Source organism: Olea europaea, chromosome 7 (assembly GCF_002742605.1).
Source record: "Olea europaea var. sylvestris chromosome 7, O_europaea_v1, whole genome shotgun sequence".
In the NCBI taxonomy this organism is placed as follows: Eukaryota; Viridiplantae; Streptophyta; class Magnoliopsida; order Lamiales; family Oleaceae; genus Olea; species Olea europaea.
The window spans coordinates 25,846,949-25,860,650 of record NC_036243.1 but is presented as its reverse complement, the minus strand read 5'-3'; the positions used below and the strand labels follow the sequence as shown (position 1 = coordinate 25,860,650).

At 34.8% G+C, this 13,702-nt stretch overlaps 2 protein-coding genes and 1 pseudogene across 2 annotated transcripts; 1 reads left to right on the top strand and 2 right to left on the bottom strand.

The window, feature by feature from the left end:
• Window positions 1-651, top strand: LOC111397750 (annotated as a pseudogene).
• Window positions 652-1,281: 630 nt separating this feature from the next.
• Window positions 1,282-4,353, bottom strand: LOC111397580 (thermospermine synthase ACAULIS5-like). The gene is made up of 10 exons (XM_023024574.1): window positions 4,115-4,353; window positions 3,606-3,672; window positions 3,407-3,501; window positions 3,213-3,315; window positions 2,625-2,713; window positions 2,348-2,504; window positions 2,110-2,185; window positions 1,941-1,999; window positions 1,726-1,862; window positions 1,282-1,558 (listed from the first exon to the last, which is right to left on the bottom strand). Exons 1-10 carry the CDS (start codon window positions 4,252-4,254, stop codon window positions 1,480-1,482), a joined length of 1,002 nt encoding a protein of 333 aa, XP_022880342.1. The 5' UTR covers window positions 4,255-4,353; the 3' UTR covers window positions 1,282-1,479.
• Window positions 4,354-8,348: 3,995 nt separating this feature from the next.
• On the bottom strand, window positions 8,349-12,113 carry LOC111397579 (40S ribosomal protein S3-2-like). Its single transcript, XM_023024573.1, has 6 exons — window positions 11,999-12,113; window positions 11,686-11,833; window positions 9,510-9,681; window positions 9,127-9,181; window positions 8,915-9,046; window positions 8,349-8,797 (listed from the first exon to the last, which is right to left on the bottom strand). Exons 1-6 carry the CDS (start codon window positions 12,026-12,028, stop codon window positions 8,618-8,620), a joined length of 717 nt encoding a protein of 238 aa, XP_022880341.1. The 5' UTR covers window positions 12,029-12,113; the 3' UTR covers window positions 8,349-8,617.
• Between the last annotated feature and the right edge of the window lie 1,589 nt (window positions 12,114-13,702).

The following is a 13,702-nucleotide window of genomic DNA, read 5'->3' as shown; positions in this document are numbered from 1 at the left end:
TTCATTCTATTCAACCAAATATCTATCTAACTATCTAAGCCAGCTCTGTTAGAATACTTGAACTAAACAGAAAAAGATTATCAAAAAAACGAAAGCAAAAAAAATCTGAGAGAATGGCCTCAATTTCAATGGCTGTGCCGCCATTAACCACCACTTGCAGCAGCCAGAAGAGGCTGCAGCCACCGACCTCCGATGCATTTTTAAAGCCGCTATTGCCCGCGAAGAAGCCGTTAAAGGCCGTCTTCTTAACTCAAAATCACAATCCAAGGTTAAAGTTGAAGCCTCTTTTAACGAGAAGGCTATTACAGCAATAATAGCAGCTGCATTGACAGCTTCCATGGTGATTCCAGAGGCAGCGGAGGCGGCTGGAAATGGAGTGTCAGGAGTGAGCCCGTCTCTTAAGAACTTCTTGCTCAGCATTGTGGCTGGTGCGGTTGTGCTTGGACCCATTCTTGGAGCTATTATTGGTGTTTCCAACTTTGATCCAGTCAAGAGAAACTAAGCATTTTTGTATGAAGTTTCTGTCAAATTTTCTTGTCAACTCTCTCTCTCTCTCTCTCTTACTGTGTTTGCTTATGTAGTTTATGGTATCTGCAACTATAATATTAACTATATAATGAGTTCATAATCTGAGGCATTTGAATTCAATTACATTCACATTAAATAAAGATATAAATATTAACTAATATGTAAGACTTTGGTCGTTTTTAAGATCGAATCTAAAGTCTTAATATCATTGAGCGGCTTTATTCTTTTGTTTTGAATGAGAAAGCATATCGTTTAGCTGTTCAGTGAGCAAAACTAGACGATTCTTGGCCTCACTTTTTAGTAAGAAAAATGCTATTTATACATAATGAAGTTATCTAATAGCTTACATATAGATGAGGTGTCAAAAACAGAATAGTGAATTTTTTTTTTTTTTTTTTGTCATTTGATTAAAGAAATTCTGATCCAATCATATCTCATCATATTATGTATATGTAAATCATTATGTACATGTAGCGTGAAATGGTGAGGCATATGCTTAGCCCATCTCAGTCATTGAAAGCTACCTGCAACATAGGCACTTAGTCCAAACCTTCTTGATGCTAAAGCCCATTGTTTGCCCTTTGGAATTGTGCTAGTCACAGTTTCTTCTATCTCACATAAATGTCCACCTTGCCACAATTGAGCATATGAACCTCTTTCAACGTCAGTTCTAACAATCGTGTAAAATGAATTAGGTCTTTAGTGAGAGACGGGTTGCACCAAGTCTTTTTTAGTGCTAATATCCAAAGTCGATAAGAAAACAATCTCTTCCACGGATTCAATTATAGAAAAGAGAAGGTACAACTAATTGAAGCCTGGTGAATTTTCAGCATTGCATAAACTTGATTTAAGTTAGATACAATCCTAAAACCAGCATAAGCAGCATAGAATATATAAAATTTATTCATAGTTTTATGTTCTCCCCCCAAGCCAAATAACAGCAGCAAACTCTCATCTGCGGTATGCAACCCCTTGGCCGTGGATGAACCTTGCATCATCCTCTGTGTAGACATGACTCTCATTCTTCAACCTGAAGAATCAAAAAAGACTTTATTTGTATCGACTCGAGCATTGTAAGTTCTTAAAAGAGAGAAAGAAAACGAGTATCAGTGTCTGTAGCACATTAGCCACATGATTTATGCACGCTCATGGAGCAAGCTTTCGTGACTAACAACAACGAAGAATTTGAGGGCTTACGTCTTAGCAACTGTCTTATTCAAGATGGTGGACGAGACGAATGAGGCTCCATTTAAGTATAGCAATTCTCCATCAATTCTCTCTGCAATCTTCTTGTCTATTTTCCCAGCCTCAATGCAGAGTGGTTGATCAGATGCCTGAATTAGTCCAGACACGTTAATTATGCGATAATATGTTACTTATGAGTCGAAAATTTCATAAATTTACATACATACCATAACCCATCCCCATGTATCAGCAAAAGATGGTACATGAGCAGTGTAAGCCAGCACATCTGCACATCAAATCATTTAATCGACACATAATGACTCACGTAAACTAATATTGTCAAGCGACAGACGAGAATTATGTTGCACTAGATACGAAATTATACCAGAGACCTACATTTGAAAACCTGTACTATTGTGTTGTATATTGATGAGAATACCTCCTTGTGGCTGAACACCCCTGCCGGTCCAGCCTACAAAACAAGAAAACAATCGGGATTTGTTTGGTAGGTAATACTAAATGAGACTAGATACTGCAATAGATATGATGGTTTTAGCTTATTTTTCTTCTTTAACAATCAAATATTGCTCAGTTGATCTTACCAACCGAGCTACGTACGAGCCTTCAGACGAACCTGAGTAACAAAGATTCCATTGTTATTGAGCTTAGGCTTGAGAATGTTTTCATAGAAAGATTTTGTATATAGTTGATAGCAAGGCCCTCCTTCAACTGGATCTGCTAAATCTCCCACAATTATATCGAACTTTTCCTCCCTTTTCTCCAATTCAGCTCTTCAGAAATGATAATAATAATAATAAGTAATTAGCTCAATGGAGTACAAGATCAGAAATATGACTCGAGTCCTTTATACCGAACAAGTGATACGAAAACAACTATAAAAAAGACCTTACTTGGCATCATTAATCACTAAATCGAGTTTCGTGTTACGAAAAGCTTCATGGTTTGCTGTAAGATGCTTTCTGCAAAAATCAACGACCTCCTACAACAAGTAGCACGAAACTATGTAAAGAGAAGAAACAAAAATAATCCGTATTATCGTTCACGTCATTATCTCTTTAAGCAATTTGTGTATACAAACGATTGATCGATTATTTACTATTGGTGTGTTCGTCTTGATCCATGTGCAAGAAACACGTACCACTAGCCTATTGGATCGTTGAGCTAATAGGTATCGATATTTCACAAATTTTAATTTCCTAATTTTGGCTCCATTAAAATATAAACCTGACAAACATTAGTGGACTAGACCACAAATAGACAACATATATATCCTCAAAATATATTTTCACCTTTCCTTTCTCTATAGTCAACTACAAAGACATCCGCATTAAAAAGGTATTGTCTGTCATATAATGCCTCGATGGGGGTAGGGGGAGAAGAAAAGAAAAAGTCAGCTACATCTTATCTAAATTCATGACGTGGTTAGAAAATATATTTTGAATTTACTCTAAAGACGCGTATGTGTACGTATAACAAACCTGATCGATATCACACATGACCACTTTATTTATCGACTTGTGCCTGAGTGCTTCCCTTGCTGCAGATCCTTCGCCACCTCCCATAATAAACACACTTTTGGGGCTGCAAATTAGTAGAAAACATATATAAGTTGATTAGGAGAGCTCAAATTTTTTTTGAATGAATAAAAAAATGATTAGTTGATAAGACTCACTTGGGGTGACATAAGAGAGATGGATGAATCAAACATTCGTGATATATAAATTCATCAACTTCTGCACTCTGCATCTTCCCATCAATTACCAACACCTATAGGCATGCATCCAGATAATTATTAATCAAATAACACACTTTTTTCTTACCAAATCAACAAAAAAATATCATTCCAACAATAATAGAAGATATATATTTACCTTCCCAAATCTTTTTGTGTCCAAAAGAGCAATATCCTGGTACTCACTAGTCCCTTTGTGCAGCACTCTAAGAGAGAAAGAGAGAGAGGGACGACTTTTATTTGGTGATGCAAGAATTTAAAATACTAGATCGGACTTAATAGTATAATAAACAAAATTGTAGCTTTACATTTCACAATAGAATTTGGACAACATGTATATCTATGTGCTAAGTGTTGCTTTGTCATTAACCTTTCTTGAGACTATGTTTGGCTAAACACTATGCATGCACTAATTATATTCTCAAAAATAAGTAAGTAGGGAGAGTAGTGATTTGATTAGAATTTCAAGATTCAAATAGAAACAATAAAACCATAAATTAAGAGAAGAAATGAAAGCTATGTATTTAAATGAAAGCTAAAATCTTGTTTGTTAAGCTATATATTTGATCACAGAATCTCTCTTGTTTTGAAAAGAAAGGACAAAGGAATGGGCATAAATAAGTAAGAAAAATTATGTTTGATGCTTACTTGTTCAAGGCAAAAGACCATTTGAGATCAACATCAATCTCTTCTTCAAACCAAGAATCATCACTTCCATTTTCCTCAATAATAATTTCATTTACTTTAGAGAATCCATTGCAATGAAAGAACTCCACAGCTTCACCCATGGTGGTAATTGATTATGAATCTTGACAATTAAAAGTAGAAAGAGAGAAGAGTGAAGGAGGTAAGAATTCTAGAGGGTTAAGTGTGACCAAGAAATGTCCTAACATATGACCACATTTTATAGGTAAAATGAAAAATTCAAGCAGGTTAAGCGTGGCACGAATTTGTTTAAATATATGGATAGTTGACCAAAAAAGATACATTAATTTTCTCTAAACCCATGCATGATCATACTTAAGTTTTATTTTAATTTTTTATTTTGTATAAGGGAGTTGCTACAAACGAAACAAAGTTCATGATAAATACAGGGTTACATTAATTTTTCGATGTTACATCATGTTCAAATCAATAAGAAAATTCACAACGGTACTACATATTGGATTAAGTTGATTTGACGTGAACTTTGCACGAGTGTATGCTTTACTCCTTTTTTTCCTTCTCTCTCGCTTCTCCTTCTGTCTATCTTTATGTACACATAAAAATGTGCGGATGTCACCCCCATAAATCTAAATTCCCCTTCAGTTTGTTTAAATTGCTTTTGTTGCAAGGTGTATGTGAGAAGAGTGAAAATAAATGAATGAAATTTTGTAGATGAGAAATAATTATAAATTTTAAAACTTTGACTAACAAAAAAAAAAAAAAATCTTTAAAAATGTTTCAAAACAATTACGATTTATTTCCTCTCTTGCTAATTTAGTCTTTAACGACCAAATATTAGTTAAGATTCGACTTATTAATAGGCCTATCTTTATTTATAATTTCTTAATAAATATACTAAAAATTACCTTTCCTCCAAATCGGGATATTATAAAACGATGAAATCCCTAAATATATATTGGAAAATAGTATTTTAAATTTTGGTTGTATAACAGGATGGACAAAAATGTAATTAAGAATTAATTAGTTGACCCTAGATCTAGTACAATTATTTTTGGTTGATGTATATATAGCATGCGCATTTTCCTAAATTATTATTCAAGAGCACAAAATATTTGGAGGGCGTGACTTATGCGGGTCCCATCTTCCACATGCCGAACATAATATCACGTCTATATATATAAATATATATATTAGATGAATAAACACATTAAAAATTTAGGCTACGTTTGGTTTAGTTTTCCATTTTTCATTTTCGATTTCAAAACGAATTTTAGTTTTCTCAGAAAACAGCGTGTTGGATGTTTTCCGTGTTTTGGGAATTTATAACTAAAAACGCGGACCGCGTTTTCGAAAACGGCAAAAGGGAAAATGGCACAAAAAAGCAAACCAACCGCAGCCTTGCCTTTCTCAAGAGGAAAACGACTTAAAAATTTTAAAAACAAGACTTCATGTGACCTGTAAACAGAGTCCTTGGAAATTATATGCCGAGTGTTGCATCTTTTGAATTCTTGGATCATATCATAATCGGTACTTGAGATAGATTGAGTAAATTTATCGTGGAAGTTAAAGTTTGGAATGTTCATAACTTCATCCCAATCAAAAACACCATCTAAACATCCTCTTATTGTTTTTATATGCATTCATAAATTAAAATTAGGATCCAAAAATCTATTTCATTTCCAAAACCATTTCAACTGCTGTATATGCGACTAGGAGGCTAAAAATACATGAATATTCTTCCACCTTTAATCTAGAAGAACAATTTTATATTATGAAATTGAAACCAACAAAATAATCAAAATTTTACGACTAAACAATATTTTGTCTAGTTCAGTCATTTTCTTGAGATATTCTCTCTCTCTCTCTCTCTCTCTCTCTCTTAATTGGAGATTTTGCATTTGTTGTGATGATTGTGAGAAGAAATAAAGAAGAATTAATATTCATCATCATCTGTACACAAACGTGGGTTTGGTATGCACATGCAAAATGCATACGTATAGTGAGTGGGGATTTCAGAGAGAGAGAGAGACAGGCGTGCTAATGCCATTTATAATGGGATTTCAAAGAGAGACGTACGCCGGCAAACAACCAAAATGGTGTTCGGTCGGGTGCAAGAGTGGGGGTAGGTGGGGTATTGTGGACAGCCTTGCCGTGATTCCATCAAGTAAATTTGTGGGCATGATGCTGACTGTCCTCTCCACTCTCAAAATACTAGTTTCAAGGGGAGTTGACATTTACCATTTTTTAGTTTTATAAGATTTCCACGGTACATTAACTACAACTAAAAGAGAGATGAACGTTCAGAATTTTGAAATGAATGCTCATAACTTCAAAGGGAATGCCGTTAAGGTCAATCAGAAGGGAAAGATTTTGAATCCAGCTCGAATTTGTGTGGGCACAAAGAACTCAACGTGTAAAATATATTTTGGACCATTTATAGTATATAAAAAGCACGATTCAAACATGGCCTAACCATCTGATAGACTCTTCCTTCTCTCTCACGCTCATATACACCGTGTCTCCCCAAAACTCCAATCTAGAATCTAGTTGAACACATAAAATTGTATTGGACCATTTGTAACTTATAAAAAGCTCGTTCCATACATAACATAGTCCTGCGATAGACTTATCCCTCCCTCTCACACATACAATGTCTCTTCAAAACTCCAAGCTGAACACGCAAAAAAGTGTTGGATCATTTATAGTTTATAAAAAGCACAATCCATACATAACATAGTCCTGCGATAGACTTATCCCTCCCTCTCACACATACAATGTCTCTTCAAAACTCCAAGCTGAACACGCAAAAAAGTGTTGGATCATTTATAGTTTATAAAAAGCACAATCCAAACATAACATAGTCCTATGATAGACTTATCCCTCTCTCTCTCTTACACACACCGTGTCTATCCAAAACTTGGATCTAGAAGCGTCAATATGTATTTAGACCATTTAGTTTATAAAATCAAGATTCAAACGCTACGTAGGCTTGTGATAGACCATTCCACAAGCTAACCACAATTATAGAAGTTTGTAGGATAAGACCAACCTAAGAAAATAGTGCCCTTAAAATCTTATTGTGCGAGCGCTATAGTAAATATGTTCATATATTGATCATATTATGTCATAGTTATCATCTCAAAAAATTTGTCCATGATACTAAAGAATTTACGGTTGTACTGCATATTCATAATGGTTTATAAAATGGTTTACATACATATAATGTTATGAGATATAATTGAATCAAAATTTCTTCAACCCAAAAAAAAAAAAAATAGTCCAATCTCTTCTTGACACGTCATCAGTATGTAAATTATTATGTAACTCCATTATATATAAATAGCATTATTCAAGAATCTATCCTCCTAATTTTCCTAGTAAATGAAGAGACCTCAATCTCGTATTTTCATGTCTCGACACGTTACGCAGGATGAGGAGATCAGATGCAGAAAGGAGAGTCAAACAGAACCGAGTACTGATCAAGAGATAGCCCTAAGAGGGCTGCAAAAATTTTAAACCATTCCACAAAGTATAGTGGTAATTTTCATTTTAAGGGCGGCTGTAATCACTGTCATAGATATATATATATATATATATATATCAATGGATTTCATAATCCAATGAGTGTGACCTCTGATGATCCTTCACAAGGCTATCTTCATTAGCGATTTGAATTCTTTCTCCAACAAAATCTACCGTATATGCAAAGCAAAATAAATAAATAAATAAAAGAAAGCATTAGTTTATCAATACTCTCGAAGTAATTAGTGCATATGAATACAAGTTAAACGTTCATTTTAGTAGTCTTTATTTATTTGTTATTGAATATTGGAAATATTCAGTGATTGAGTTAGCGTATCTTTTCTAACCGCAGTTATCAAATAAATATTTGTTAATTTTAAAGTTTAAAATTAATAAAAAGAAACGAACCAAAGGGGACAATTTTATGAATTAAACTCCTTAGACAGAGTTGACGACAAGAAGCAAGAAAACAAGCTGATTTGGATGTTTTTGATTAATGTGTTTTTTTAAAAAAAAAAATATTCAAATTGTCTATTTGCTTGTCGACACGTCGCCCCTGTTTTCTACTCTGGATCGGTAGCATCTTTCCAATTTTATACTCCCCAACCTTCACTTTTATTGCACTATATACCCCACAAATAAATAACATAACATAACCATCCAAGAACCGAAACCAAACCTGAACTCAATAAAATCAAACAAAAATTTGCAATCTAATAACCAAATTTGGATTATTAATCTGGCACTATAATTAAGCAAAACAAGAAGTGCCTATCACAATGTAAAGCTGAAGTTTATCATAAAAAGCGGGGCGAACAAAATTAAATGATTAAAAGTCAAAATAGAAACTTGGAAACAATGCCTCGTACTATCTAGTAGTATTCGACAGAGAGCAGAGTACAGAAACAATGCTAGTCACCACAAAATATAAGACATCTTCGGGTAAATAAAATCTTGAAGGTTTTATGCGACTTCAACTGGTGCGACTGCAGTCTGAGGAGCGTGCACGTACTCAGTCTGAGGAACGTAGTCTTCTTCCTTGGGAGGGTGAATAGTAACCACATCAGGTAAAGGTGTAGTTGGCCCTTGCTTGCCCTTGGGATCCCACTCGAGCATAATTTTGACTTTAATACCAATCACACCCTATGAATATCAATTGGAAGTTACGAGTTATATAGCGTAGGGGACAATCTTATATGTAGTAAATTCCATACTTCAACAAAGATTATATTCATTTGAAAACAAAGTGAAAAGGCATACCTGTCTAAGTAGAACATGGCGCACGGCTGAATCAATATACTCCTTGACAGGCTGACCCGAGGATATCATGTACCCATCCTTGAACTTCATGGACTTGGCACGCTGTGCACGGAGCTTTCCACTTACAATAACCTATATAGAAATGACAGAAAGGTGGGAACCCAAAAACAGCCGTGTAGAGATACAATAAATGAATATAGGTTTAAGCTGACCTCACATCCCTTTGCCCCATTCTCAATGACAAACCTTACGACACCATAGCAAGCCCTAAAGATAAAAGAAAACAGGTAAGATAGCATAAAAATGAAAAAAAATCAGTGCATAATCCTTTGAGACCATAAATTTCACACCACCATCCTGAATTTATTCTGAGACTACTAGGCAGAGGCTACCCAGTTCATTGAAGAAATAGATTGTAACTAGGAAACCAATACAAGTGGAAATTAGTTAAGTCCAAATAGCTGCAAAGATTATTTGTAAATTGTATTAAGCTCCAAGCCTCGAGTCAACACACAGTAATAAAGTAAAAGCAGATGATAAATAAAAATAGTCATGTATGGCATAGAAGATCATAGGGTTAAAAAGCATATAAAACCTCCGAACAGCAAGACCTCCAAGTAGCTTGTATCGTAATGACTCTGCCTGAGCAATGGCACAAAGACCCCTGTTGTTAACTTTCTCGGCATAAAGTTCCACGCTGTTCTCTGGAAACTTAAAACGCTTCTGAACAACTGAAGTCAGTTCTCTAATCCTCCTGCCCTTCTCTCCTGTAAAAGGAAAATAGAGGCATAGCATAAATGTCATACCATCAGTTAGAATTAAGACACGATAAAATGAGACATATTCCATGCCCAACTAGCATGCACAGAAAAATTTCAGTGGCTTTCATTATAGGAAGTAATGCACTCTTAATATATTGCCTCAATTTCCTCTTTTTCTTATTGAAATTACCACGCCAAGTGGAAAAAAGAAGTATATTTTAGCATCTTTAAATTACCCATAATACAAATAGCCACCCCAAAATAGAAGCTAAAACAACTACAACCCAAGTCCCCCTTAACTCCTTTCCCATCGTTCCTGTAATGACTTGCCATTTCACCAGTTCATCACTCATCTCACTGAACATCATTCCTACATTTTTCCAGTTCACTTACGAATTGATCAAATTTTAACTTACATAGACAACTTAAGCCAAAGTACAGAGATCAATTTCAAATACAAGGAATATGTTAGAATGAAGTTCTAACTGTAATGACAAAGCCTCAACTGTAAAGTTATTTATAACCCCCTCCCCTAACAAACTCCTAACCAAGTGAATAACAACTCTTAACAAATTGAGTGACTCAGCTGAATTCTAGAAATTACTACTGTGCCTTGCTAGATTTTTGACGCCTTGAGTACATGAACTTAATTGGGGGTTTATCAGAATACCATCCAAATATGTCATTAGTTAGTTTCAGCTTTCCATTTCAAAATAGTCAATACGATGCTCGCAATTTCGATAGCCATACTAGTGATTTGGAGGAGATCTCTCAAAAAAGTATTTAGTGCCATTTCGATCAACTCCCTATCATCTTTCCTTGGCTGAGGGCATGTATTTCCACGTTGCACTTTTTCTGATTATGAAGCGTCACTAAGTGATCCAACTCATATTGGGCCTAATGCCCAAGTAGTTTGGCCAATAGTGGGCCAAGAAATATTGAAGGGTGTTGCGTGCGGGGGTTTTCGAGAAATAAAAATAACAAATGCATTTTTTTCAAATTTAGCGAGCATCTAGAATAACTAGCAAATTAGAACTCTATTGTACCACAATGGGTGCGTTGGTCTTTGCAGTGTTAATGCTTTTTGCTAGTTGGTTTCATTATCAATTTATCATAAAGTTGCCCCAAAATTAGCTAGGTTTCAAGATGTAGAATCTATGTTGAATCACCATTTAGCGGGGCTACTAGGACTTGGGTCTCTTGGGCAGGGCATCAAATATATGTATCTTTACCGATTAACCAATTTTTAAATGTTGGAGTAGATCCTAAAGAGATACCGCTTCCTCATGAATTTATCTTGAATCGAGAACTTTTGGCTCAACTTTATCCAAGTTTTGGCGAGGGAACAACCCCATTTTCACCTTGAATTGGTCAAAATATGAAAAATTTCTTAATTTTCATGTCCAGTAACTGGGTCCATGGCTGACCGATATTACACACCATCATTTAGCTACTAAAATTATATTCCTGATAGTGGGACACATGTATGGGACTAAGTGGGGCATTGGCCATGGTGTAAAAAATATTTTAGAAGCTCATAAAGATCTGTTTACAGGTTAGGGCCATAAAGGCCTATATGAGATCCTAGCAACGTCGTGCCACACTCAATTATCTCTTAACCTGATAAATTCAAGAAGCAAATGATCTATTTATAGTAAATGAAAAATTTAGAACACTGGTTTGTGATAACATGTACTCACACACTCGAGCAAAATAAACACATTCGGACTCAACCAACCTCTAGCTCGTCCATCTCCAATAATTGACCAGTACAGTGGATATTCAAAAAGTGTTCTACCCCATAAACATATTAAATACTAGTAGACAAAAGCCCAACATCCCATTTTGCTTCATTTGCTATCCATATGCATTCTTACTAACTTCAATAACAAAACCAATCGAAAAACCTGTGATATTAGGTCCACACAATCTACAAAACAACGAGAAACACGCACCAATGCAGCTAAAATTAAGGTAAACAATCTCTGTGAAGTGCATTAATTTATATACCAAGAACGTTTTGGGTACGAGTAGCACGAATAATGATCTCAGTACGCATAGGAGTTACTCGAACCTCCACACCAGAGTACCCATCCTCGGCCAGTTCTCGAGTCAGCACTTCGTTTAATTCCGCAAAGAAAACTCCATCCGCTACAAACTATAATTTTAGTGTCACAAAAAAACACGATTAACATATCATCAAAAAAATAAAAAATTTACCATATTAATAATGGTTTCTTAATATTTTCAAATTAACAAATTATGTATTTGTTCCAATTTCACACAGATAAAGACATATATAGATAGGGGGAAAGAGAGAAACCTTTCGCTTTTTGCTCATCTGAGTAGCCATGGTTTTCCTCCCGCCAGCGGCCGCTTTTGGATGTGGTTTCTATCTATTCAGTAGTGTAGCATCGAAACCCTAAAGCGGAGAATAACTCTGCATAAAATGCTCAAGGAAAATTGCACTATTAGTCCTCAATTAATTATGAAAGATTATAATTGATCTATAATATTTGAGGTTGAGCTAATTAATCCTTAATCTTTAACTATAGTAGCACAAGATCGAAAGTCTACAAATTTTCGTTAAATAATCGTGCTTACAATTTTTTCCTCAAGTCAATGACTAGAAATTCGAAGCCAAATATATTTCTACAAAAGAAAAGGAAAATAATGATTACCAAGCGGGGGGCTAAAAGTTGAAAACAAAATGCTTAATTTTAAGTAAATTACCAAGAAGAGTTAATTGTTCCAATGGTCATTGAACTTAGGTCCATGTCTTTAACTAGCCACTGAACTTTAAAATTTTGTGTTTTGATCATTGAATTTAGGTCCATGTCTTTGATTGGTCACTGAAGTTTAAAATGTTGAGTTTTGACCACTAAACTTTGAAAAATTTCGAGTTTTTGATCAATGAACTTATGTCTATATCTTCAATTGCTCATTGAAATTTAAAATGTCGAGTTTTGACCGTTGAACCTTGAAAAATGTTGTACATTGCTCACAAAACTTTGAAAAGTATTGTACATTACTCATTGAACATTGAACAATGTTGTACATTATTCATTGTAAAATCGATATTTTTCAAAATTCAACAGTTATACTTGTGAGTAACGTACAACATATTCCAAATTTCAGTAGTCAAAATTCGACATTTTAAATTTTAGTGAGCAATCTAATACATGGGCCTAAGTTCAGTAAGCAATCTAAGACATTGACATAAGTTCAGTGACCAAAACTCGACATTTTAAATTTTAGTTACCAATTAAAGACATGACCTAAATTCAGTAACCAAAACTTGACATTTTTCAAAGTTTAGTGGTCAAAACTCGACATTTTAAATTTCAGTAACCAATCAAATACATGAATTTAAGTTCAGTGACCATTAGAACAATTAACTCTACCAAGAATGTTTTAAAAGAATGGCATAGCCTTCACGACAGAGCTACTTCGGACAATGGACAATCCTCACTAATTCTTTTGGGGCGTGGGGAGGATCTTTGCTACATTCTTGTAAGCAAGCAAGATCCTTGAATCCCACAATTGAATCTCCCTTATATTTTTTTACTACAATAGTTCGACATCTCATCTCGTTAAAATATTTAGACTACAGTGCTCATACTAAACCTCGAGATTGGACATACATGTAATTAGAATAAATTGGACATGCGATAGTCGTCATTTGCAAGACATACTAATTTCTAAACTCTTATCACACTGTTCTACCTTTTTGTCAATCTCTCTTTGAAAGACACGTGACAATCCTGACATGAACACTATTTTTCAACCAATAGCATGCCAATAATAATTACTCAGTATCAGGTCATCATGACCTAACAACACGGTTGAAACATACGTGTCATAATGATCTGCAAAGTCGACCTCAACAACTAATCGAAAACTAGAATTTAGGATAGTGGCACACATCCCTAAGTCAACATTGTAGCAAATATAACATTGGTTGACCAAGTGGTGTGATCATTCCTCCTATAAATAGTGACAAATAGTCCCCTCCTGGGGGTGCTAA